Below are 26,441 nucleotides of genomic sequence, written 5' to 3' on the forward strand. Positions count from 1 at the left end.
AAAGCAACCCGAGGAGAGTCGGCAGAAAAGCTCGCAATGCCTTTCTCTTTTCGTAGCGTATCGGGTATCCGTAGACTTGAAGCAGAAAATCAACGGCCGTCAAAATCGAATCCACCGTGGAATAACTCAATCAACCAACGGTTTAATTAGGCCGTGGACCTTCCAGACCTTCCAATTGCATTTGATTTCCAGTTTCCCGGTTGGCCGTCGATTCCACCGTGTTTGCTGCTGGAGTCTTGCTGGGGTTGGTTTGAGGCTTTGAGGGGTGACGAGATGAAGAGAGGGGAGCCTCATTGCCCTCACCCTGGGATCTGGGAATTGGGGTTTGGGAACATGTGCGGTCTGCCTCCTTCCATTGGAAAGTGGGAGTCGAGACGTACCTGCACAGCCAGGGACTTCCCGTCGTGCCTGCCTTCCTTTCCTGGGCGTGGTGGACTGGTGACTGGGCGACCTGCTGCCCTGCACCGGAAGCCACGAACCGACAACCGAACAGCGGGTCTTTCCCTCCCAAACCTGTCCGTACGAATACGTACCCGGTGTTGCAAGTCTCAAAGAGGGCAAGAGGCTCCCAAGATGCTCCACGGAAGGCACCATCCCCTGCCTCAGATCTCCATCGTCGTTCCCTTCCTTGGGTTGCTGTCATTTTCCACGCTTCTTTTCCCCCCTGCCTTCCCTGTCGCCAACCTCGTAACCTCCTCTCGCCTCTACGGCTTTTCATTGCACCTTATTGAACATCATGTCCACAAGCAACGCGATGTTTTGGCCCGCCCTGTTCTCAGGAACTCCTCTTCTTGTCCAGGTTCATGACAAGTGACAGCATCACACCCACTTCCACGTTCATAACGCGCAGGTGCGACCCTGCAACACTCTCCATGCCACCATGGGGCCTACGACTTTTGAACCGTTCCTTGGGAACCGTGGTCCAAGAACCTAGCTAGCCTACGATCTCCCTCTCCTACTCCTTGTGCACTTGGGCCTCCTTCACCTATTCGGGGCCGGCACTCGAGTAATGCAGAAAAGCATGCAATATGACACGCCAGCGAATGAATCTCCGCCGACATATACCGCAATATGCCCCCTGGGGCCCTGCCGCGGTCCGCCAGCAGCACCGCCCGTCAGTCCCAATAACGTGGTAACCTCAATATGCGGTGCTCCGTACGGATATCCACGTCAGGCACATGTGCCAGCGCCATGGTCACTTTCTCCAATTCATCATCGAGTGTCTTTCAGCGGGCAGAATATTCAAATGAGTAGTCAAGCTATCAGGTTGCCACCACTGCTTCTTATTTTTACGGTGGCCTTGATGTCCGTCCAGACCACAAGAACGGTGAACGAAAAGAACACAAGTGGCAGAAAACTTCTTCCACCGCCACCGGGACTTGGAGGGAAAAGCAAACACGAAGTGCCAACGCAGAGGAAGTGGACGATGCGGACGAGGAAAAGCAATACAATGGGTCAAACTTGCCGCATCAACCAAGCCCAAGCCCGTACGCGTGAGAGTAAAAAGGATACAAAATCGACAGAAACTATCCTCGGGTGTCTTGGCGCCTATAATCTCGCGTCGCCCTCCTCGACAAATCCGACGCGGTGCATACGATCCAGAGAGTTCGTGCTCGTCCTCGTAGTCGCGATTTCAGGGGCGAGCCAGACGCCAGAGAACGACGGTCGTTGTGCCTAGGAGCGAACTTGATCCCAAGGACGAGGCCTCAGCGCTGGCTCAAGGCTCACGGACTCGGAACCATCAAAAATTGGGACTGAAACGAAACATCTCCATCTCCCCCGCTCGCCTATGAGGTCCCCCCAATTCGTCTTCCCATCACCACCACGTTGTGGACATCCGCACAGATCTCCAAGGACTCCAGACGGCATGCACCTCCAATCCCTTATCACGGTTGCAACCGTGGTGCTGCTGCACAATAGACGTCCGTGCCTACACACTTCTGGTTCTCACCGCAAAATCAAACAGTAGTCTGATTCGCTCTTCCCAGTTTGAAGACTTGTCGAAGACAGGTTTTGTGTAGGTGTCGTTCGTTTGAAGCTGAATGCAATGCAACAAGCTGTGAGCATAACATAGGTGAGTAAGTCTCGTCGGTTAAGACTGACAAGTGCGACAGTCGCCACATGTTTGTTGTGATTGATACCCCAACAAGAATGACAACTCGCGGGATTACTATGGAACATAGAAACAGCCATGCACAACGGACAAGCACGAATTTCTTCCAAAGAAGCAAAATACCTTAAAAATTCAGACGAACGTTGTGCTGCACCTAGGCCCGGTCCCTCCTGCAGTAGCGGACGGAAACCACACCACAAGTGCCAGTTGCCAACCGTCAATCGACCGATTCGTGCAGCTTTCGATCCATTCTTCCGTTTGCAACAAATGCGCTCAACTTCTCAATGTCGGCGTTCCGCAAAGCTTTTCCCGGGTTCCTCTCTGACCCTGTCACCTCTGGACAGGCTCTGGTCAGAGGCCCTGTCAACTTTGACTCGAGCCCTGCTCGCCCTATCACGATGTCGGCGGGTTTGTGCGCCTTGAATTCCTTGAAACCCCCACCCGACTGCTTATCGTCGAGTCCAGGCTCCAGGGCCAGCGGTGAGGGGTAGGGGAACCTGCGCGCGGGTCGGCTTGAAGAGCAGAGAGACGGAAAGAGAAAGAGAATGGGACGTCTGCTTGGATGTGGTTACGCCTCATTTGAACGCGGGCAACTGCGAATGGCCTCAGTCTGTCGCGAGCGGTTCCTCTTCATGCCCTACCGACCCCGGATCATCTCTGTCTCTCTCTTGCGTCGCGATAGATACACTAGCCTTGGAAAGTACAGAGATCCGGGGTTGTCTGCCACCTGTCGATGATCGACGGAGCTATAAGGAGAGGTGTGCTCTACGACATCAGGCCATCTGAACCCTCGAGCTCTCGAGCTGATCAGACAGCGTACGAATAGCTGGGTAGACTAAAACTAGCCGACCCAAGTTCACGTACGAAGGACAAGTCCCTGCGCGCATTGAGTTTAGCACTAGATCCGCCGTGGTGCGACGGAACCAAGCTTTCTCTTGCGTGCGGCCGGGTGCCTGACAATCCCGCCGTTGCAACCCGCTAGGGGGCGTTCTGTTTTGAGCTTCCTTTGTGAAGTAACATGGTGGGAAAAAGAAGGTCATTGCTCTGACTACCTACTTGTGCTACTTACACTACTCCGTACTCGTCGTTTCTCTCTCTCCCCCTCCTCCCCCACGTGGTGGTTTTAGAAATGATCCACGCCAACCTGTAACGATAAACTCGATGGGGAAGGGGGTTTCTAAATTCTGACCGTGTCGATCTGGCTTGCTTCTATGCGCTACCTGATATAGGTGCGATCGCGGGATATCACTATGTAGGTACACTAGAATCGCTGGCCACAGACAAGTTATAACTTATGGTTTAGATAGTTTGACTTGTAAGACTGCTCGACCGTACTGCACGACCGTTATAGCTTAGAATCGACTGGAAGATCACAATTCGGACTTGGAGTAGTAGATAGGTACCTGAAGGTAATGAATGCAAATCATCGCCGACTAGGTAGTTAGACGGCCGTTTCTATTTTCGAATGCTTTTTTTGTGCTTCTGCTTCTAAAAATCTTGACACCACCTCACCATCATCTATGCGCTCGGTGCTGCGGGCTTGCTCTCCTCCGTAGCTTCCGTCGCCGCCGCCGCCGCCGCCTCCTCCGCGGGCTTCTCTCCTTCCGAGACAGCAGCGACAGGCGCCTCGGCAGCAGCACCAGCAGCAGGCGTCTCGACGACCGTCTCCTCCTTGGCCTTCTCCGTGGTGGACGTGGTGGACTTAATGTCCTCACCCTTCATACCGCCTACGACGCGCAGGCCCTCAGCGCGCGTAGCGAGGTTGTCCAGCTCGCGCTTCCGCGACAGGCGCTTCTGCACCTCGGGCACGAGCGACGCCATGTCGACGAGCTCGCCGTCCTTTTGGGGGTGGCCCTCGGGCAGGCCCAACTCCTTGATGCGGACGACGCCCTTTTGAACCTCGTCGTCGCCGAGGATGATGGCGAAGGGGGTGGCGTTGGACTCGGCTGCCTTGAATTGGGGCGGCAGCTTGGGCTTGACCTTGTAGAGGAACTCGGCCTATACGGAATGAGTGTCAGCGATGCGCCTTCTTTGTGATCGACTGAGAGTCGTTGTATGTTGGTTCGTACCTTGACGCCGGCGTCCCACAGCTTCGAGCACACCTCGAGTCTCTCCTTGATCAGACCGGCCTTGGATCCCAGGGACATGACAAAGACGTCAACCGTACTTTGCGGCGCCTCGCTCTCGGCCTGCATCCGGGCCTTGGTAATGCTAAAGATTCTCTCGATGCCAAAGGAGACCTAGACTGCCTGTCAGTATCCCACGCGATCTCTTGTTTGACTCCTGCGCTCTGACGAGGGGGATCACTTACACCAACGCACGGAATTTGCGTCTTGCCAGAGAACATGCCCACGAGGTTGTCATAGCTGCCATCGTTTGTTAGCGGTCTGAGAACTGTGACCTAGAACAATCTAGTCTTCTCCTTACCGTCCTCCGGCTGCGACACTGCCGACACCGACGCTGGGGTCGTCGGAGCGGTCATCGTCGTCCTTGCCCTTGCTCTTCTTCTTGGGCTTCGCCGTCTTGCCGTCTGCGTCAGGGGTAACGGCCGGTGCGGAACCTTCCGTCACGACCTCGTAGATGAGGCCAGTGTAGTAGTCCAGGCCACGGGCGAGGGAGAGGTCGAACGACACTCTGTCGAGGGCACCAAAGGCCTCTAGGTAGGTGAAGAGAAGCTCGAGATCGGCCATGCCGGCCTTCATCGAGGCGTTGGCGGCGAGCTTATCATCGCGCTGCAGTTTCCGGAGCAGGTCCTGCTTGCCCTTCTGGACAACCCACTCGCCAATCCTGTCGGCCACCTCGCCGTCCAGGCCCTTCTCCTCAGTCATCTCCTTGCGCACGTCGGCCCAGGGGAGCTTGTCGAGCTTGTCGACGGCCGAGGATATCGTCCGAATCTTGTCCTCGGGGACGCCGCAGACCTCAAAGATACCGTCGAGGATCTTGCGGTGGTTGAGCTTGATGGTGTAGTTTCCGTTCCAGCCCAGACCTTCAAAGACCTCGACGACGATCTTGATGATCTCGGCGTCGGGGATCATGGAGTCGTAGGTACCGGCGATGTCGAAATCACACTGGTAGAACTCGCGCATGCGGCCCTTGTTCATGGCAGGCTGGTCACTGTGAAGAGTATGTCAGCCAGCTGCCGACTGCATTATAGGAAGATGATGTCGTAAATCGTACCGGCGGTAGACCTTTGAGATGTGGTAGCGCTTGACGCTCTGGATGTCCTTGTTCATGGCGAGCCATCTCGCAAAGGGAACGGTCAAATCGTATCGCAGGGAGGTGATCTCACCACCCTGATCGGCCAGGTCGTAGATGAGCTTCGAGTCTTCGCCATACTATAGAAGAGGGTGTTGATCAGCATCTTGCATCTTGTTGTTGAGTCGAGGCCCCGAAGTGGATCGCGGGGTTCTCGCAGGTGGGGGGAGGGGTAAACACGGAAATATGTCGTACTTTGCCTGACAGAATCTCCTTCAACTCGAAAACGGGGGTATCAAGCTCCATGCCACCGTGCTTCTGGAAGACACCCTTCAGCTGCGAGAAGATCTTCTCGCGGATGAGCATGTCCTTGCCGAACCCTTTGAAGCAAACATTGTGTTAGTCCGCAGCGCATTCCGTCGTACGATGCCGTCTTGGGTCGCAAGAGTAAATATGGACTGACAATCCTTGGTGCCCTTTGGGGTCTTGAGCTCAAACTTTGATTTCGGCGCCATGTTGGGCAGTTGCTGTTCGTGGCTATCGCTTTGGTTACGAGACGACGACGAAGAATTGGACGTGGAAAACGCGCGGCTGCTACTGCTGGGCCTGATGCGGGTTCTAGGCAAAAGAGGGGATGTAATTGGGCTTGGAGAAAGAAAAGTCAGTCGGTAGGCCGGTCGGGCGGACCTCGAGAAAATCTTCACCTGGATCTGCATTCACCTGGCTTCCGAGATCTCGGGCGCTTGTTGCGCGGAGGGGGTACCGACTTCAAAAGGGACAAAAAAAGCGGCGCCGGGTAAACTTGGTTGGGTAGGTGACTCAATCGCAAGTTTTGGAGGGGCCGTATGCACTTGCGACGGGTTTTGGGGGAGGGACGGGGTTTGTGAGGTCGAAAAATGGCTGCAAGGCTGTGACTCGACGGGGATACACCCCCTTTGCGCCATCCAATGACGTACCGCGTGGGAGGTGACAGATCCCTGCTCGGCGAGGCTGGCCGGACTGGTGCCGCTATGTCATCGAGAGCAACAAATCGACCTTTTCTATGGCACGCGCCGCATGATAGACCCCAAATTCTGATAGAATGATTCATGAATTATTTCGACGATCCGACTCTGGTCAACTTTGCGCTACTCCACGATTTACGTTGCAACAATCCGAAGTCACACCGTTCGCTGTCAGAAAGATCAAGGTAATGCATATCTCAACGGTGTACGGAGTAGGGATTTGGCAGGTATCCATCGCAACCGACGTGCTGATCCAACTTGACAGCCTTGTTGGTTTTTGCAACACGGCCATAATCACTATCAAGTTGCAACTTCAGCACTTTTGACGGCTAGTCATCGAGTGACATTTGGCCGTGGATGTGCAACCCAATCAGGGCAGTAAAATGATGACGAGGATCAGTTCCTCTAACATACCTAATTGATGTAGGGATTAAAGCTAGATGTAACAGTCGACAAGCCTCAATATTGCAAGTTTCTATTCTATCTTGAATCTTGAGCAATTAGTCCTGTCCAAGTGACCAAACAAGAAGTCTAGATAGTCTTCCGGACCAATATTCTCTTGTCTCTTCGGTTTTGCGGAGAAGTGCTGCGGAGGCACAATTTAGCTGCTGTCGGGTTCCTACATAGAGTCCGAATCCGATGATGGCCCGTTTCGCAGTGACATGACAAGGGACTGGCCAGATTGTCACTGTGTGGCCCCCTACCTACAAATGAGAGAAAGCTCCAGCAGACTGGAGTACCAGCGTAGTCCCATGAAGTTTCGCGAAAACCCAACCTAATGCCCAGACAGTCGGAGTTCGGTTTCTGACAGGCAGCAGTAGGCAGAAACTCCGCAATGGTATGAAGATGAAGAATATGTATGGGAAGTGTCTGGGATGACGAAAGGTCGTGGCGTAAGCAGAGCGCCACCTATTCGATTGATCAATCCACTGGAAGCTACCGCAAACGAATTGTTTAGCGAGATGAAGTGAATGGTAATGATAACGCCCCTCTTGTCAGCCACGCTGAAGTAGAAAAAATGAAATGCGGATGGCCAAGTTTCGATGGCATGTTGATGTGTGAAGATGCACGGCCCGTAAATATCGTAAAACAGTTGCCCGGCGCTAAAAAGTGGGACGACATTGACAAACGTTGAGAACATCGCCCAGCGCCGTAAACAAGGTACGCTAACCCCCTTTTGGCACTTTACGACGCGGACTCTCATTGGCCGCGGACTGGTTTGACTGCAAGACACACTTGGATACGCTTATTGCTGTAAGTTTGATCTTCGCAATCAGAACGGCCTCGTTGGCTGATAGGTACCCAGCACGAGTTGATCCGCGTATTCGGTACCCCGGCGGTCCGTTAGAAGCGGGAGCCGGGAGGTTTGTTTTCGCGACCCAAATGCCAAAATGCCAGCCGGCATCGTCTTAAGTTCATCCAATGTCCAACATGATCACAGTACCACGAAGTCTTCTGACCCTTCTCTCGTGGCGTCCACCCGTTTTGATTTGCAGCAAGAGAGCAGGCCTTGGCTCCGTCACCTGAACATGTCAGAAAATGCAAGCAGCCAGGCTGCCTAGACACTTCCATTTCCCCCAAACAGGACGTCACAAACAGGTACCTCAATTAGACTCGTAGGATGTTGGTGGTAGGGCAGATGATGGCTCGTGCTTCAGCTCCCACCATTCCTAAGCGGGATGATTATCCATCCGAAGTGGGTCCAGGCTGACCCGCCTACCGTCCGTTGAACTTGGAGTCCCCCGGCTGGTACCCCTACGTGCCGTAATACTAGGAGTCGGGTCAAGGTTGCTTTGAGGGCGCTGCTGCACGTCTCGTAAAAGTCCACGCCTGGATAGAAGGCCATTTTTTTTTACGACGAGATGTAATAGACTAGGAATCCGCTTCTTTTTGGGGTTCGACGTCTAGTCGTCCCCTCTTGAGGCTTCCATCACTCCCTTTTGGCTACGTGTATTCTCTCTCGAGTACAGATGTATAAACACGTTTAGGACCAACCCGGTCTGCTCGACTCCTGCCCTTTCCTCTTCATGTTCATGAGACCCAAAACAATATTCTGATTGGGTTCTTTCCATCTTCTCTCCCATTACCGAGCCGAACCATCATTGGATGCAGGCTTCTTTCATCATTCCATTCCTCCAACGACCGACTAATTATGTCTTCTTGAGTCCGATTCTCGAGAGACAAACGCTTCAGCATGCATAACATCGAGACGGGTACGGCGCCGTCTGACGCACTGCCTCCAGTGGCAACAGGCGTCTTCGACGACGACAAAAAGGATGCGGTGCAGTCGACTTCGAGCAAGGACGATGCGCCTACCCCAGAAACCAAGATCAAGCCCGAACGGGAACCTACATTTAAGGACTACTTGCGCGTGTTCACGTACGCCACGAAATGGGACATTTTTGCCTACTTTGCGGCCGGCATCGCTTCCATCGCCGCCGGTACCACGTTGCCATTGATGAACAGTAAGGACATGCAACCTTGTTCGTATTGACTGACTATCTGACTTACATGCGCAGTCATCTTCGGCCAACTCGTCAACCAATTCAACGGATTCACTTCAGGAGACGGCTCAGTATCTCCAGACGACTTCAAGAGGATTGCCGACAAACAAGCCCTTTACCTCTTCATCCTCTTTCTGGCTCGCTTCGCCCTCAACTATGTCAACAAGTTCGCGTTCAGGATGATTGGCATCCGGCTGTCCTCTGCAATTCGTTTGCACTATCTCCAACGCCTTTTCGGCCAGACCATCCACGTACTCGATTCGATGCCAGCTGGAGCCGCTGCTGGCACCATCACATCGACCGCGAATACGCTTCAGATTGGTATTTCGGAAAAGCTCGGCGTCTTCCTCGAGTTCAACGGCACAATTTGGACTGCCATTATTGTGGCTTTCACTTACAATTGGTCCCTGACCCTTGTGACGGCGTCGGTGATTCTCTTCATCCTCCTGGTCTTGGGTGTTCTGTTGCCTTTCATCATCAAGGGCCACAGTCAAGTGACCCGGGCGGAAGGCAAAGCTTCTGCTGTTGCTAGCGAGGCGTTCTCAAGCATTCGTATGGTTGCTGCCTGTGGTGCTGAAGACCGCATCGCTGCTCGGTATGCTCGCTGGGTCAACGTTGCTCGTCAGAAGGGCCAAGCTACGGCGCCTCTGATGGCTCTCCAGTTCGGCATGATTGTAAGTTCACACTCTCTTCCTTGGTCTGGAATGGCAATTTGTTCTAATCCACCGTAGTTCTTCGCTCTGTTCGGTACTTTCGGACTGGCATTCTGGTACGGCACACACTCTTGGGTTGACGGGAGAGTTGACAATGTCGGCGAAGTCATCATGTAAGAAACGCTGAGCCATGAGAACCCTTGAATCACGACCTAACCTACGAGACAGTGTCCTCATGTCAGTCATGCTTACTGTCATGTCCCTCGAGCGTATTAGCACTCCTTTGCTCGCCATCAGCAAGGCAATGGTCGCAGCATGCGAGTTCTTGACTGTCATTGACGCTCCTCGTCCAAAGACGGGGGAACTGAAGGAGCCTGAAGTATCCGCCAACCAGAACATCGAATTTAAGGGAGTCACCTTTGCGTATCCCAGCCGGCCCCACGTCAAAGTTCTTGACGATCTCGACCTGACTATCGAGGCGGGCAAGGTCACGGCTATTGTTGGCCCCTCAGGATCCGGCAAGAGCACAATTGTAGGCCTGATTGAAAGATGGTATACCCTGCAAGACCAGTACATCATCGCCAAGACGATCGAGAAGGACAAGATGAAGGAGGCCCAGAAGAAAAAGAAGAAGAAGAAGAGCAAGAAGAACGGGACGGATGACTCTGACGATGAGGAAAAGCCAGAGCCTGAGGAAACCGGACCCTCCGTAGAGCTTAAAGGCTCTGTCTCTACTTCTGGCCATGCCCTCGACGACATCGATCTCAAATGGTGGCGATCACAGATTGGTCTTGTTCAACAAGAGCCCTTCCTTTTCAACGATACGATTTTCAAGAATGTTGCCTACGGATTGATTGGCTCACAGTGGGAAGACGAATCTGAGGATAAGAAGAGAGCTCTTGTCAAGGAAGCTTGCCAAGAATCATTCGCCGACGAATTCATCGATCGCCTGCCGGACGTAAGTACACCGCCTTGCCTTGCTTCTGCGAACGCATACTAACCGTGAGCCTCTAGAGTTATGACACTTTTGTCGGCGACAGTGGCGCAAAGCTTTCTGGTGGACAGCGTCAGCGCATTGCCATTGCCCGAAGCATTGTCAGAAAGCCAAAGATCGTGATCCTAGACGAAGCCACCAGCGCCATTGATGTCCGCGGCGAGAGAATCGTTCAAGCTGCTCTCGATAAGGTCTCCCAGAACCGCACGACAATCACTATTGCTCATCGACTTTCTACCATCAAGAAGGCCGATCGAATTATTGTTCTGAAGAAGGGCAGGGTTGTTGAACAAGGCACCCACGAGAGCCTCCTAGAGGACGATGAGGGTGTTTACTACGGGCTGGTCCATGCCCAGCAACTATCCCTCGGAGACCAAACGGAAGCCAGCGATGACGAGAACCCGAAGGAGGAAGACCTCGGTGAGTATCTTGGCCGAGAGAAGAGCGCTGCAATTTCCGAGGCCAGTGGTACACGCCAAAAGTCCGAGGCTGTGAATCGCAACCTTTTCCAGAGTTTCGGTCGGCTGCTGTACGAGCAGCGGAGCCGTTGGTATCTCTGCATCCTCACCGTCGTCTTCGCGGCGTGTGCTGCGGCTGGAACCCCATTGCAGGCATACCTCTTTGCCAAGGTCATCGTGGTGTTCAACCCCCTGAACTCACCCGACAAGATCCGAAGCGACAGCAACTTCTGGTCTCTCATGTGGGCGATGCTTGCTATCGGTATTGGTCTGTCGTACTTTTTCATGGGATTTGTGGCAACACATTTGGCGGCTATTATCTGCGCAGTCTACAGGCAGCAGTATTTCGAGGCCATTCTATTCCAGAAGACCTCGTTCTACGATGAAGAAGAGAACGCTCACGGCAGTCTCACAGCTCGTGTGGCTGGAGATCCTAAGCAATTGGAGGAGCTGCTGGGTCTCAATATGGCCATGGTATACACGGCAATTTTCAACGTCATTGGTGCCATCTCTATTGCGTTTGCTTTCGGTTGGAAACTGGCACTGGTCGCTCTCTGCGTCACGATGCCTATTGGTCTCATATCGGGATACCTCCGCTTCAAGTACGAGATCGAGTTCGACAAGATGAACGCCGCAGTCTTTGCCGAGAGCTCCAAATTCGCCGCCGAGTCCATCGGGGCTTTCAGAACAGTCTCGGCCTTGACACTGGAGGACATGACATGCTTGCGGTACGAAAACCTGCTCAAGGGCCACGTCAGCCATGCCTTCAAGAAAGCTCGGTGGACGAGTGCAGTATTTGGTTTCTCAGACTCGGTTTCCATGGCTTGTCAGGCTCTCATCTTCTGGTACGGTAGTCGACTCCTGGCGTCCGGAGAGTACCAAGCTCAGGGCTTCTTCGTCTGCTTCATGGCCGTGATCCAAGGCGCGGAAGCCGCCGGACAGGGTCTCAGCTTCGGTCCCAACGCAGCCCAGGTCACGGGCGCCTCGAACCGCATCATCAATATGCGCGAGTCCCGGAACCAGGACCTCATCCCCGCGACTGAGAGGATCCCCGACACGGAGGGTGGCGTCCAGATCGAGCTGCGCGACGTGCACTTCAAGTATCCGACCCGTGACGTCTCCGTCTTCAAGGGCCTCAACCTGACCATCGAAAAGGGCCAGTTTGCCGCCCTTGTCGGCGCCTCTGGCTGCGGCAAGACGAGCATCGTCTCCCTTATGGAGCGCTTCTACGACGTGCAAAAGGGCGCCATCCTCTGCAACGGCAAAAACATTAATGACATCAACGTCTACGAGTACCGCAAGCAGCTCTCCCTGGTTGCCCAGGAGGCCACGCTCTTCCAGGGCACCCTCCGGGAGAACATCCTCTTGGGAGTCGAGGAAGGCACCGTGACGGACGAGCAGCTGCACCAGGTCTGCCGCGACGCCTCGATCCACGAATTCATCGTGTCTCTGCCCGAGGGGTACAATACCGATATCGGCAGCAAGGGCGTCTCCCTGTCGGGTGGACAGAAGCAGCGCGTGGCGATTGCGCGCGCCCTCATCAGGAACCCGAACATCCTTCTGCTCGACGAGGCGACGAGTTCCCTCGACTCCGAGTCGGAGAAGCTGGTCCAGGCTGCCTTTGAGAGGGCAGGAAAGGGGCGTACCATGGTCGTCGTCGCGCATCGTCTCGCGACTGTGCAGAATGCCGACGTGATCTTTGTTCTGGGTGAGGGCAAGTTGTTGGAGAAGGGCAGCCATAATGAGCTGTTGAAAAAGAAGGGTGTGTATTGGCACATGGTAAGTTCCACCACTCCCAAGCAACAGAGAGACAGAAGATTTACTGACTTAATTTGCGTAGTGTCACAGCCAAGCGCTCGACCGATAGATCGTTGAGGGGTCGATGGCCTCTCGTTGTGTGAAAACCAGAGGTAGTTTGATTGAATGATTAGTAGCATGGCTTTGAAAGCTAGAAGGATGGAGTTTTCTCTTCTCTGCAGAGCATGATGTACATTACTAGAGAACTACACTCCAAGATTCGTAATACATGGATCCCAAAATACATTGTCTTTCCATTTGACGGCATCAGCACATGCTCGGTGTCATCTCCTCAATAGATGACTAGCATAAATATTGTAGGCGTGATCTGGTGGTGCTTGATACTTCACAGGAGAAACAGCCTCGGATATTTCCTCATTGGCGGAGCGGCATCTGTCTGCAATGGAACATTCTCTGGGGCCACCAATGATTACAGAAAATGCCAAATATTGTGATAATTCGTCTGGTTTTGCCGGAGCTAACCACGCTTTGGTGAGTTAGTCTCAGGACCTCCTTTTTTTATTCAGAGCCCTAAGCTCTCCATGATGTCCAATGGCACGATGAGCCTCATATACTGCAAAGAATACCTTGTATCAAAATGCCTCTTTATTCACAGACGCAGTAGAGCGTCTCGATGCAAAAATCTCCCCAGGCCCTCGAAACTCTCCCTCACTTGGAACCAGAAGGCTTCACATCACCCATACCCACCCCGTAATCCTCCTTCAACACCTCCCCGCCGACCTCGAGCGGCTCCGCCTCCTGCAGCACATACAACATCCGCCCCCACTCCGTCTCGCTGACGTTCTTCCACGCGTGCATCGTGCCCCTCTGCACGCTCACGTCCCCCCTCCGCATCCGCCTCGTCTCGCCCGAGTCCAGCACCAGGTCGATCTCGCCCTCGAGCACGACGCCGTAGTCGAGGCTGACGGTCCGGTGCATGGGGCTCAGCGAACCCGGTGCCATGTCGACGATGCGCACGACGCTGCCGCCGGGGATCACGATGCCGGGCGGGTTCGACAGGCGCTGGGCGTAGGCGGTCACGTCCGCGTTCTGGGTGAGGGAGACGGGGGTCTGTTCTGTGGTGTAGCCGAGGTAGAACTTGGCGCCGCCGCCGACGGTTTGTTGGGGGATCTCGGTGGCGACGGCGGTGTTGAAGATTGCTTTGCCCGTGGAGGGGTCGTGGTCTGTTATGAAGCGGTGGGGGCGGCGGAGGTCGGTGGGTGAGGTTTGGGAGGCCATTGTTGCGGGATAATTGCGTGTGTATGTGTGTGCTGTTGTTTATCTTGTTCAGTGTGGGTTTTGTACGAGGTCGATGATAGATGGGAGGTTTGCGGTGTCTGGTTGTTCTATATATGATGTAGGTGTAGCTTCTACGTTTCTCTACAGATGTGAAAAGTATAAATAGTCTATGCCGAAGTCGAGGGTAGAGCTACGTGACGAGAAGAGTTGAGACGAGCAAGCTTTCGAAAAGAAGGATGGGCGGTCTTCTACTCCCCTCGAAATGAAAGCAATTGAGCTTACAAATGAACAGCTGCAAAGTAGACTTCTGTAACATCCCCGTTGATCATTCCCTTTTCCCCGCGCCATCCCACCCCCTCTCCCCCTCCTCGAAGCCATGTTTGAAAGTAGTTGCCGTGTCGGCAATCCGACGTCGTACGGGGCTTTGAGCTTCGCCAGCTTCTCGCACCCATCTGCCATGCCGGAACGAGTGGGCGGAAAGTGGAGGTGGGGCCGGGAACGTCGAGAGGAGGTGGGTTGTGCGGGGACGGGTGTGGGAGGGCAGACAGCTACGGCGGACGCTATGAAACTGTAATTTCTTTACACGTGTTGGGTTTTGTGCGGCTATGCATCTGAGGCAAAAACAAGGCCACCAGAGAGCTGGGGCAGAAGGTTTGTTCTCTGCACATGATCTCTGGGATGTTCAACGTTGACACCGTCTCAAGGAAGGTTCCTATGCATCGTTGATCTGAGATCTTGGGTTCGGGCTCACGGGCGACTGTAAGAGCCGCGTATATTTGGGGAGGGGGCTGAGGGAAGATGAAGTAAAATAATGCAACTCCACAAGGTTGAGAGGAAGGAGGATACTGTATAATCTTCTGGAAGCGGGATTGCAGAAAGATGCGCATGGTCAATGTCTTCATCTGGGGCATGTTCAAACATTGTGGGGTTTGGTTATCAGAGTACAGTGTTGGGTATTCACCAGGCCCAAAGCCTGGATGCCACTACGAAAAAAAAAGTATACACAATGCCTCCATCATGAGATCTGATGATATGAGAATCTCTTCCCCTTGCTCCTAGACCTCCGAAACTGCCCTACTCTATCCTCCGAGCCGCAGAAACATTCGGCACGCCCGTCCCCTCCACAACTTTGGCACCCACAACCTCATAGATGGGCATCTCAGCCAAAAACTTGGCAACGTGATGCAGCGTCGGCAGCTTCTCCCAGTCGAGACCGTCCATCTTGACCGAGACGTCCGCCGCAGACGCCCTAGACACGGCGTGCACCGTGGCGGGGACGTCCTTGGCCTCCTCCTCGTGCGGCACCACGCACGCGTACTCGGCGTCGGCCTTGCCCGGCTGCCCGACCGAGGGGATATACCGGTACGTCAGGATCCCGTAGTCCGCCTCACCGCCGATGGTGCCGTGCTCCGTCTCGGGCTCGTCGCGGCGCAGGTTCTTGAGCGAGATGTCGGCAAAGGTGGCGCCCCGCCACGAGGCGCGGACGCGCGCCGATGTAGCGTGGTGCTCGAGGTCAATGTCGCAGAATAGTTTCGGCATGCCGAGCTCCTCGCGGCCGGAGACAATGGGATCCGTCAGGGACTCGAACAAGACAGACAGGTGGGTGCCGTTGATGGCGGTGCCGTCGCGCTTGACGTACTCGATGCCGTGGATGTACAGGCCCAGGTGGTTGTACCCGCCGCCGCCAAGCCACGACATGTTGTTAAGCTGGGTGACGGAGAGCGAGACGGCGCAGACGGTGCCCGGTTCCTTGAAGCGGAACGAGTCCGTGGGGAGGATGGTCTCGAGTAGCGTGCGCGACGTGAGGAACTTGACCGACATTGTCTTGAAGGTGCGCTCGAGCTCGGACGGTTGCCGGCGGCCGAAGAAATCTTGTCGCGGACCCGGGAAGGGGCCGAAGCCGATGGGCATGCGCCAGTACATGTCCTGCTTCTTGGACCAGAGGTACTTGTTGAAGATCTTTGTCGCGTGGTCGTGCTCGTCGTGGCCAAAGTTGTAATTTGTGTAGTTCATCACTGTTTTTCGTCGTGTTAGTGGGTTGTTAGTGGTGTGAGAGGATGCTTTACGAACTTTGGATGGCAGGTGGTTGGCCTGGTATTCTGTCCTTGCCGGCTTGACGAGAGAACTCTTGGATCTTGTGCGCGCGCTCCATGCGGATCTTTTCGTACAGACGTAAACGTTCGGGGACTTCGTCGGGCGATGTGCCCTTGGGTAGAACGACAGCCAACGCTGCTCCGTCTTCCATAGCCTGGCCTGCGCCTTGTCCCTGATCTACGGCTCTGTTAGTATCTTGAGGTGGAACGTCTCGGTAAGACAAGACTTACGAGGTGTGAAAGGATGCGCGGCATCACCCAAAAGGGCGAGCTTGCCATTCACCCATGTCGGCATAGCCTCCATATCCAACAACTGCCATACATTGACTTCATCGGGATTAACCTTCTTCATCAGCTGCAACACAGCAGGATCAAAGTCCTTGTAAACCTTGAGTAGTTGTTCGATGGAGCCCTTCTTATTCCATTCTTATGTTTCGTCAGTCTTGTTCCTGTGCGATGGGACTTAAAAAGACATACCATCGCTTGCGTTTGCTTGAGATTCGGTATCCGGGTGAATGCACACAAAGTTGAGGAGCTGGTTGTTGTTGCACGGGTAAATCACAATACGCCTGTCCGTACCAAACCAAATCCCCAGAGAGTTCTCCCTGTCGACCAAAGGCGCAGTGACCGGGTCCTCGAGCGCCGCGGCGCGAGGGATGAGGAAGCGGAACGCCGCCTTGCCGGAGCGGAACAGCTTGTAGTCGGTGCCGGTCACAAACTTCCTGACCTTGGACTATTTGGAGAACGTCAGTATCGCCAGCTTTACTACACCTATGCTCCTTCGTTGACGTACGTAAATACCGTCGGCCCCAAGAATGACATCTGCCTGAACGGTCGTCCCGTCTTCCAGCGACAACTCGCCCTTCTCGGGGTCCGCGCTGACGACTTTGGACGCGACGTGAAGCTTGGCTGGCGTTGTGACCCCTCCGTCCTCGGCTGTGGCGACATTACGGATCTCGTTGTGGAGGTAGGCGCGGTGAACGAGCTGCCAGGGGTGCTGCCACTGGCCTTGGGACTTTGTAATGTCGACGTCGAAGCCGCCTTGGTTGTTCAGGTCCCTCTCCTTGAAGTGGTGTGAAGGGTTGGCGCCGAACGTCTCGGCGTAGATGCCCCATCGCCGCAAGAGACCGTTGGAGTTGGGGGCCAGATGTACGGCGGCACCGGTCTCATTGGCGAGTCTCGATTGCTCGTAAAGCTACGGTTGAAAGCGTGAGTATGATGGGCAGCGCGAATGGGGTGAGTGTGATGAGGCTACGAGTGGGGAGTTCCTACGTCAACTTGGTGACCTTGCCGGCGTAGTGCAATGGCTGTGCTTAAACCACCAATGCCAGCGCCTACAATGGCAATCTTGAGAGGCCGGGGATATTCGTGGACCATGGGACTCGAGTACACGCCATTAGGGCGCTGAGCCTCTCCGTTGACCAACATGGTGCCAAAGTCAACGTGTGTGCAGAAGAAAAGAAGAGGGTGCGTGGTTCTGTGTTCAGATTGTGAAACAAAGACCTTTGCTCGACTCTCTCAGTTGTTTGGGGGATGAGAAAATCGTTGAGGAACGTCAGAGCTGCGAGTAATGTGAGTAGAAAGGTGAGAGATCAAAGCGCCGAAATGTGAAGAAGAAAAGGGCCGCAACCATGTGTTATGAGAAAAAAAAGAGACGAGATATAACCGATGTTTGACGGGGGAACGAATAAGACCGTAAGACTTACACTCCCCGTCATCTCAAACGCTTCCCGCCCCGGACTTCGACGCTACGCCACCGCGTCGATCGTTCGGTCTGCTGGGCTTTCGACAGCTCGGCCCCTCCCTCCCTTGTCTCTATTGCAACCACCATCAAAACTGCCAACGCAACCCCGGACTTTTGCAAACCGCCGAGCTTTCACAGGGCGACGGGAATTGGAGGGAACTAGTGTAGGTCATCGTGCCCCCCTTCCTCATCAGAACAAAAGCCATACCGAAAGAAGGTGACCGCTGGCTGGGCAGATTGCTCCTCCCCATCATGCTCCCCCGCATTTTCTGCCGGCGGGCGGAAGGCCGGAACCATGGCGGGGGAGGGGACGTGTTATACGCGGGACGTCGTTTAGCCTCATCATCCATACTATGCGATCACCTAGTAACCCTTTTCCTTACAGCTGTGTTCATCTGTCACAAGAGAAGCAGAAAACATCCTTCCCGAACAACTCTTTCGAAAGACTTGAAACTAATCGATAGCTAAGCTTATGCACAAGGTCTCAACGGTATGCCGGCTTCGAGAAATCCCCTCTCTACAGGGCCCCATATCGAAGCTTGCGAGGGGAAGGTGACAGCCGTCGTGATTCAAAGGTTGCAATAAACATTTTCAGCGTCGAACTGGAAACCGAATAGTTTGTCGTACAGACAGACTTTCTCGGTAAGGATGTGTCGGGGAGTGTTTCCGGTCAAGGAGGGGGGGAAGCGAGCAAAAGATCGGCTCAGGTGGGGGTGGGTCCGTTGGCTTTCTTCTTGCTGCTGCTGCTGCTGTTGTGACTTGTAGTTTACCACAATCTCCTACACCAATATGTCTATTATTGGGGGGATACATCCACGCGACATTGAATCAAAGTCATTGCATATGTGCCTTTGTAACTGATGCGTCTGCCGCATATAGTACCGGGTATTTGTGTGTCCCAGGTCCAGTGCCAACTTTGATCCAATTCCTACCTGTCCATCGCACTCTGTAGCTGCTCATGTTACGAATATGGCAAAACATAGGATGAGCTGAACTCAACTCACTGGGCATATCAATCTGACTAAAACTCTTCCAGGCCTCACCTTGTTCTGCTTCATCCCATCGGATCTAGTCCACGGTAAACGGAACAATAAGATCAAAAAACCTACTGCTCGCGCGAACCCACATGGAACCCTCGGCACCCGCGTAAGGCACTCTGCCGCGACTATTACCCCGCCCTTTTCTTCGGCTCCTTGGTGTGCATGCCGGCCCCAATCTGGTCCCGACCTTACCCCGCCCCGACACCGGAATTCCGATACAAAGCTCCGGAGTTCCTTTACAACACAAAGCTCATCGGGACCGAACAAGGCCGCACTCACCACCCCTTACTTTTGCCGGTCGAGAAAACATCCAACAGGAACAAGGGAAGAAAAGAAAGGAAAAAAGGGAAAAAAAGAGAACACTCTCAGAAACCATGTCTCCAATCCCAACCGCCCTCATCACGGCAGGCAGCGCAGGCCTCGGCGCCGCAACAGCCAAACTCTTCGCCCGCAACGGCTACAGCGTCGTCATAAACTACGCGAACAACAGCGACCGCGCCGAAGCCCTGGTCAAGGAACTCGAGTCCCTCTCATCCACCTCCGCTACCTCTTCGTCCACAGAAGGAAGCCAAAGGCAGCACTTCCACGCCATCAAAGCAGACCTCTCCTCCCGCGCCGAAACCTCCGCCCTCGTCAAGAGCGCAGCCGACGCCCTCGGCGGCCGCCTCGACGTCCTCTTCTCTAACGGCGGCTGGACGCGGCTCCGCAACATCGCGGACCTCGACGACAACGTCGACGAGGACGACTGGGACCGCTGCTTCAACATGAATGTGAAGTCGCACCTGTTCCTCATGCACGCCGCGCGGCCGTACCTCGACGAGGCAGAGGGCGCATTTATCACGACGGCGTCGCTGGCTGGTGTTAAAGTCAGCGGGAGTTCACTGGTAATTTAACTCCTTTTTGTCTTTTTTGAATGTCATAATTCTCATCAACCCCAACCCCAACCCCATAGTTGCCTCCATCGAACCCAATATTGCATGGGCTCAGCAAGCAAGCAAAGGCAAGGAAAGTCAAACTCTCTAACACGATGTGCAAAAACAACGTAGGCCTACGCCGTGACGAAAGCAGCCCAGATCCACCTCGTAAAAGGCCTCGCGTTAGCAGCGGGCCCGAGAATAAGAGTAAACAGCGTCTCTCCAGGCCTCATGTTGACGGTATGTTACACAATCCGCCACCCTTCCCCGTCCCCGTCACTCCTGCCCTCATACCCTACCCTATCTCTGCCCTCCCTGTCCATCTCATGCGACTACATCCATATCACGGCAAGACACATCCGTGAAAAGACAGAAACAGACATGCTCACTGCATACCCACCGTTCCGTGTGTACAGGAATGGGGCCTACAGTTCCCGCAAGAGAAACAACAGGCCGCCCGGGACAGGACGCCGCTCAAGCGCCTCGCCACGGTCGACGACGTGGCCGACCAGGTGCTGTGCTTCGCCAGGAGCAGGAGCGTCACCGGCGCTAACGCCGTCATTGACGGGGGGCTCAGTATTTGAGAGAGAGAGAGAGAGAGAGAGAGAGAGAGAATGTGTGTGTGAGAGAGCGAGCGGGAAGGGGGGGTTTACGGAGTACGGTCCACGAATATCTGGACGGAGTATGGATGCCTCTTTAAGAGAAGACGAGGTCACGAGGGAGAGGAACAGATGTCACAGAGACAGGAAGCCTGAGAGAGAGCCTGGCACATACGGATACATGGGTACGGAACAGCCCACACCCGTCGGCCATGAAAAGCCAGCCACGCAAGAACTAGGGATGATGATAAAGTTTTACTCATCATTGACTCAGGGTCCAAAAGGGCAGAAAAAAACAGCCACCACCTTGGCTAGGCAGCCAGATTAGTTGAAGCTAGCCACTGAGGACCACTGAGCAAGTTTAATTCCAAGGAAACACAAGAAAAAATATGACCAAGAATCTGTATGAAATGGCCTGTTCAAGGGGTCCAGGAACGGGGCTGTTGCGAGCTCCTCAGAGCTGAGATTGGGCGAGAGAGATGTCGTTAAACCTGTCCGCGGCCTTGCTTGGCCCCCCCACCACCCTGCTTGCCTGGGCGGCGCTGGTGTCGGGAATGGGGGGACCCAGCTCCTCCCACATCCCGAAGGGCCAAGGTGGGCTGGGCACGCCCTGGGCTTGCGTATTGGCGCAACGAATGGGGGGAGGCCAAAGCAAGACCAGGAGGAATTAGAAAAAAAAGAACCAAGGAGGAACCTTAAAGCTTGCAAAAGGCGCTTGCTCTTCTTCTGATTTTGCTGTGCTCTTCTTTTTTCTCGTCATAATATGAAAACTCAATTCTTATAAGTACCGAAACGCCTTGCTATACGTGTGCTGCCGTGAAGGTATCGGTGTGGGATGGGTACAAGAAAACTACAACTTCATCCGGTCTCTTCTCTTTCTCTCTCTCTCTCTCTCTCTCTCTCTCCATCGTCTCTTTTCTTATTCCCCTACCTCCCTGTCTTCGTTCCAATGGATATACCGGATGATCGGCCACTTCCACGACTCGTGTCGTATCGCCTTGCCCCAGACGAATAACGGCACCCACAGGACCAAGACGGCAGATGCGATGCCCGCCATGGCCCCAAAGGCATTGTCGTACCCTGCCTTTTCAACCCAGGTATTCGTGTAGAAGGACAACAGGAAGCCGAAGAGTGCTGCAGGAAAACAAGGACCAAAGTCAGCTTTACATGCCGGACAGATACGAAGGGATGCCAAGAGTCGGACGTCCACTTACACTTGAAGCCCATGACGGCCAGGGTGATTTCGCCGGCGACGGGCCGGTAGGCATCAATCACGTACACGAGACAAATGTTCGTTCCTTGGGAGATGGAAAAGGTAACTGTAGATGGGATGATCAGAAACACCGTCGTTTCGACAAAAGAGCATGGAGGGGTGGGACGGGTAGGAAAGGAGAGGAGAGAGAGAGGGGGGAAGGCAACGTACGAAGTCCAAGGCCGATGGTGGGACAGATCCAGTGCAGCTGGCTATCGATGCCGACGCCGTAGAGGACGAGAGCCAACGGCGTCGTAACCATACTGATGGCCATGCCAGGCAGTCGCATCTCCGGATCCCGCATCCCGCCGTTTCGTCTGGTAAACCAATCCGCAATCATGTCGCCAAGATGCCCGCCCGCCGGGATACCGAGCAACGCACCGAGGATGCCGGCAATGAAGCAGAGGCCAATCTGCCACGAATCGAATCCATAGGCCGTGTAGAAGGCGGAACCGGCATTGGAAGACACAGCGACAAGGAAACCGACCGTCACGGCCTGCACCAGCGCCGCCCAGAGGACCGGCGGCAAGAGAATCAGGCCCAGGGGCCGCAGCGCGAGCTTTAGGAGGCTCTCCTGCGTCAGCGTCTTGTTGAAGATTTTCAGCGAAGAAAGGTATGATTGCTTTGAGCGTCTTGTCGTTGTCGTCGAAGCTCCTAGCGGACGAGCGGGCAGCTCGCCTTCCGACCTCACCGACCCGGGTTTGCTCCCGTCTATCGAACCCAGGCGGTTCCAAGCACTCGCTTCGTCTCTCTCGTAGGCGGTCTCGGGGAAGGTGAAGAATGCTAGTAGGAGCACAACGCCGACCAAAGCGGCAGAAACTTGGTAGATGACTCTCCAGTTATGGTTGATGGTGATGAGACTGCCAGAACACACGATGGTTAGAGATTTCCCGACACGCTCTGGGACGCTTTCCCCCATCACTTACCCTGAAATGACCAGGCCAAAGCCGACGCCCGCAGAAAGAAACGCGGTATAGAGTCTGTATCACTAACGTTAGCGATCTGCCAACCCGCTTCTCTGCCAGAACAAGCACTCACGCCATGATGGTTCCTCTTTCGTGCAGAAAGAAAACGTCAGCGATGGAGATAGGCGCGATCGTCTCCGCGGCTCCAGCGCCAAATCCCATCAGGATCCGGCCGGCCAAGAAGCCACCGTACGAGTGATCAAAAATGAGCCATATCGTGCATGCAAAGTAGATGGAGTAGCTCGCAACGTAGACTGGCCGTCGGCCAAACTTGTTGGCGAGCGGCACCCAGAAGAAGTTGCCCACCCCCTGGAGCAGGGCGGTTGTCGTGAAGAAGTAAGCAGTTCTGGCGATTGCGAGACTGAGAACATTAGTATCGGTGGCGGCTGCCGGGAAGAACTCCAAGGCTGTATCTAGCAACGCGATCGAGGGTCCTGTAACGATATCCGTTAGCCGATCGTCTTCTAGTGTACTCTGGAGACGATGGATTCGAAAATACCCGCTGCCAGAAAGTTGCACATCATCATGGCGAAGCATATCAACCCCGCCATGTAGTACTTGTACCATTGTGGCCTAAGCGAGTCAGCTGAAAATCCCTGGCTTCTTTGACGATCTAGGTCGCCAGTCCAGTACCTACCAGTTTAAGGGGTCGTTTGGATCTGCTGATGGCGTCGGAATCAATATGATCTCGTTGGTCTCTGGATGCCTCAAACGAACGTTTCCCAACGTCCTCGCCCGCGTTGTTTCCTCCGCTACATGCCTTGTGTTGCTATTCATTTCTGGAATTGTATCGAGAGCCTCCCGTGTTCTGACGGTTTTGACGATGCAGTTTGTCTGCCCTCGGCTCGGGATCTCTGGAAGGTTATGGGGCCCTTTCTCCAGAGGGAGTCTCCTAGAGAAGTCACGGCGCACTTTTGGCAAGCCGGGTGAACGGAGTCGTCTGGAATTCCGTTCCAAGAAGTCGGGGAGTAGTGAGAGGCGGCTACTCCCCCTGCTTGAAAAAGACGAGCCCGATCGATGAAACGGTCGAGTCCAGGCGTATCTGCCGCGTCGATCGTTCAACGTGGTTGCATCAAAAGGGAGGTATAGGCGGGCGCGGACGTGGTTCACTGCTACTACTGCCTAGCACTTTGCAGAGAGAAGAGAGACGGCAGAAAGTTTAAGCTTTACTGTCTCGGTAGCCCGTCGTTGATTGGATTCTGTGGGGAAACATGGGGCTTCTTTTTCAACAATGTCAAACACAGATGATTCGTCGGTATGATCTCTGAGAAGATGGAAAAAGAAGAGATGACCAGTAGAGAGTCGCCGCAGACGAGGAACAAAGAACAATAGCGGGGGAACAGCAAGTCGCGAACGAGTTTGAAGGGTGACTGGTGCAAAGTCTGGACCTGACGTCGCAGCTCTCTCTCAAGAACGACAACAGCGACCTTCCTGTAGTCTGTGTGTACGGACACACTGACTACCTAGTACCTGGTGATACCTTGGAGAGGCCGACGCGTGGAGTCGCAGTGATGGATGGTGCGTGAGGGCCGCCAGGAACACTGGATGGCACATCCCAAGAGCCAAAGGACGGACGGGGATAGGCGACGGGCCTAAGCAGGAGATTATCAGGCCCCAACCCTGCTCACCGAATTTGAGCACTAGGGTAAATGAGGACAGACTTGGCACGCAGAGGAATGGGAACAGACAAGGATTTAGCCGCAGCGGCCACTGTCTTATCCGCGACTAAGGGGTATTCGATTTCAAGGGGCCAAGTTCCACCAACAAGCCTTTTGCCAAGCCTTTGGACATGGGCGACCGAAACATGACCAGAGGAAAACCAATTGGTGGGTTCTAGCAGGAACGCTAGTGAAGGAGCCAACGAGGGAGTGAAAAAAAGGGACAGATGACAGATGCGACAACCTCCGAGATGAGACGTACGCAAGTGTCCGTCTTTGCATACTTTGTTCACACGGAGTCTGGCGGAGAAGAGAGGAGAGACGGAGACAAGGTGACAAGCAAGCAAGCAGGGAAGACCTCGAAAGTCGAGACATGTTCGTCCTGCGCGCTTGCGAACAGACGTCAGACACCAAAGGTGCTGATGCTGGTGCTGGTGCTTGATGATGATGATGCTGATCATCTTGACTGGGAATCATGGACTACATGGAAGTTTACAATGCAGTCCAGCCGAGTTCCGTCCCCGCCCGCACCCGCCACCATCGCACGCGTAAGATCAGTTGTAAAAGGTTTCCCGTCCTTGAACAGGTCCAAGCCTTGCTGGAAAGAGCCTCAAAGAGAGGAGAAGAGTTTGTGCCGCATGAACTAAGCATAGGACCCAAAGTGCCGTTTTCGGCCATCAGCTCCGGGTCATGATCCACGGTGTGCCAGTCTTACGTGGTGAGAAAGTGTGGCTGGTGCTTAATATGGGGTTGAAAAAGTAAAAAAGAGGTAGTAGTCGGCTAGTGTGCCAGAGCCGGCGGAGAGACCCTGGCATGCCGCATGTCTCGTCTAGTCTAGGAGACGCGCAACGCGCTCCCCACGCAATATCTGTGAAGGGATATGTTGCCGTGGACACTAGACAACGGTCAGTAAACACTCCATAGTAATGCTTCTCGACCGTGGAGGCCGGACAAAAGAAAAGTCTCTGGAGGCCGCTCATGTGGTTCTTGACGGATCCCGCCAGCCTCGCTTGCGGGCAGTGCACTGCATATGCATCTACGACGCTCGGAGAGTGCCGTTCCTGGAATGTGTCAATGACATGCAGAGCCGTTATCTCTTCGTTCGTGGGCCGAGGTCGACAAGGCAGGCTTGGATGATGTTAGAGTCCCAGACTCCAGAGATGTCGGATATGAGGGCCGAGGCGGGTAGGCGAGGGTTGACCAGTTGAGCGGTATACAACTATGGATCTCAGAGGAGTGGACTTGCACGCGCCAGTCGCTCCGTGATGCCTCATTCTTCTCTTCCTCCACACGGCTCTTGTGTATGGCCAGGCGATGGACCAATTTCATGGGCTCGTATTCTGGTGATTAGAGTGAGTAGTGTTTCAACATGACGTTTCTCCCATCTGACTTACAACAAATAGAGTAAGGGCATGGGCATCGTCGGTTGAAGTTTACCATGTTTCCATCTTTGGGCCCTGGTCGTTGGCGCCGGCGGGTTAAAAGTTGAAACAACGTGAACTCGTCATGGCCCTATAGGTGATGGAGCCATGCGACTAAAGACGCGTTTACTCTTGTTCAGCTTGCCCCAGATGCCCCGTCAGGTAAGGCAGAATTCAAGCTTCATGCCACGGGTCCATCGACGGTCAAGATATTAGGGTTGCCGGGATATGTTTGACGAGGCTTAAAGGGAGGGGAGGGGCAGGCAGGCTTTCGTCATCCTGCGACTGGCAGACCGCAGAAGCAGCAAACACACCAGACACGGCGGGCTGTCATCTGAAGTTGAGAGTGTCTGGAGTGGTGCGCGCCAATGAGTGGGCGACTTGATGATAGTCGAGACCAAGAGCAGAAGAAGAAGTGTGGTCAAATTCCGCCCGCAGTGTTGGCGCAAGTGGAGGAGACGACGTGGAATCAGAGATGCAGCAATCAGATGCAGGGTGAGGGAGGATGGTGTGGGGCCTCTCCGCCGACAGGAGTACGTACCTACCTTACCACCTTGCCTAGGTACGTACCTCAGTATGTACTACACAAGGAACCTGAGGAAGGCACCTTCTAAGCGTGCGCTAGTGAGTGTACGTACTCAAGCCACTGAAATGGAGCTGGTGTACCTAACCTTACTAAGGTCTAGCTAGCGCAGACAAGTACCGCGGCGCTAAAGACCCTAAGGTAGTGTACGAACGAAGAGGAAGGCAGGGTACCTTGGACTTGTGTCTAGTGCCACAACCCAAGATGATTTTGAG

The 26,441-nt window shown here is 54.3% G+C and overlaps 6 protein-coding genes across 6 annotated transcripts; 2 read left to right on the forward strand and 4 right to left on the reverse strand.

Moving 5' to 3' along the window:
• Window positions 1–3,584: 3,584 nt before the first annotated feature.
• Window positions 3,585–6,162, reverse strand: HER10_EVM0000028 (histidyl-tRNA synthetase). The gene is made up of 7 exons (XM_035482818.1): window positions 5,772–6,162; window positions 5,564–5,688; window positions 5,291–5,448; window positions 4,541–5,227; window positions 4,425–4,479; window positions 4,183–4,353; window positions 3,585–4,111 (listed from the first exon to the last, which is right to left on the reverse strand). The coding sequence occupies exons 1-7, from the start codon at window positions 6,022–6,024 to the stop codon at window positions 3,632–3,634; spliced, it is 1,929 nt and encodes a 642-aa protein (XP_035334543.1). The 5' UTR covers window positions 6,025–6,162; the 3' UTR covers window positions 3,585–3,631.
• Window positions 6,163–8,111: 1,949 nt separating this feature from the next.
• HER10_EVM0008830 (ABC transporter transmembrane region) lies at window positions 8,112–12,884 on the forward strand. The gene is made up of 6 exons (XM_035478339.1): window positions 8,112–8,777; window positions 8,832–9,490; window positions 9,548–9,642; window positions 9,698–10,427; window positions 10,484–12,700; window positions 12,762–12,884. Exons 1-6 carry the CDS (start codon window positions 8,507–8,509, stop codon window positions 12,786–12,788), a joined length of 3,999 nt encoding a protein of 1,332 aa, XP_035335192.1. The 5' UTR covers window positions 8,112–8,506; the 3' UTR covers window positions 12,789–12,884.
• Window positions 12,885–13,387: 503 nt separating this feature from the next.
• Window positions 13,388–13,957, reverse strand: HER10_EVM0007849 (cupin; the record flags this gene model as incomplete). The annotated part of the gene is made up of 1 exon (XM_035477391.1): window positions 13,388–13,957. The coding sequence occupies one exon, from the start codon at window positions 13,955–13,957 to the stop codon at window positions 13,388–13,390; it is 570 nt and encodes a 189-aa protein (XP_035335117.1).
• A 950-nt stretch (window positions 13,958–14,907) lies between these two features.
• HER10_EVM0006032 (uncharacterized protein) lies at window positions 14,908–17,644 on the reverse strand. The gene is made up of 6 exons (XM_035475630.1): window positions 17,323–17,644; window positions 16,844–17,245; window positions 16,528–16,783; window positions 16,282–16,476; window positions 16,028–16,228; window positions 14,908–15,972 (listed from the first exon to the last, which is right to left on the reverse strand). The coding sequence occupies exons 1-6, from the start codon at window positions 17,476–17,478 to the stop codon at window positions 15,032–15,034; spliced, it is 2,151 nt and encodes a 716-aa protein (XP_035334990.1). The 5' UTR covers window positions 17,479–17,644; the 3' UTR covers window positions 14,908–15,031.
• Window positions 17,645–19,052: 1,408 nt separating this feature from the next.
• HER10_EVM0005649 (uncharacterized protein) lies at window positions 19,053–20,587 on the forward strand. The gene is made up of 3 exons (XM_035475255.1): window positions 19,053–19,718; window positions 19,881–19,988; window positions 20,165–20,587. The coding sequence occupies exons 1-3, from the start codon at window positions 19,209–19,211 to the stop codon at window positions 20,330–20,332; spliced, it is 786 nt and encodes a 261-aa protein (XP_035334959.1). The 5' UTR covers window positions 19,053–19,208; the 3' UTR covers window positions 20,333–20,587.
• A 497-nt stretch (window positions 20,588–21,084) lies between these two features.
• HER10_EVM0004455 (uncharacterized protein) lies at window positions 21,085–24,735 on the reverse strand. The gene is made up of 7 exons (XM_035474099.1): window positions 23,202–24,735; window positions 23,064–23,137; window positions 22,638–22,998; window positions 22,526–22,579; window positions 21,771–22,459; window positions 21,562–21,666; window positions 21,085–21,481 (listed from the first exon to the last, which is right to left on the reverse strand). Exons 1-7 carry the CDS (start codon window positions 23,339–23,341, stop codon window positions 21,267–21,269), a joined length of 1,638 nt encoding a protein of 545 aa, XP_035334873.1. The 5' UTR covers window positions 23,342–24,735; the 3' UTR covers window positions 21,085–21,266.
• Window positions 24,736–26,441: the final 1,706 nt, after the last annotated feature.

The sequence above is a fragment of the Colletotrichum scovillei genome (assembly GCF_011075155.1).
Source record: "Colletotrichum scovillei strain TJNH1 chromosome Unknown Contig00004, whole genome shotgun sequence".
NCBI lineage: Eukaryota > Fungi > Ascomycota > Sordariomycetes > Glomerellales > Glomerellaceae > Colletotrichum > Colletotrichum scovillei.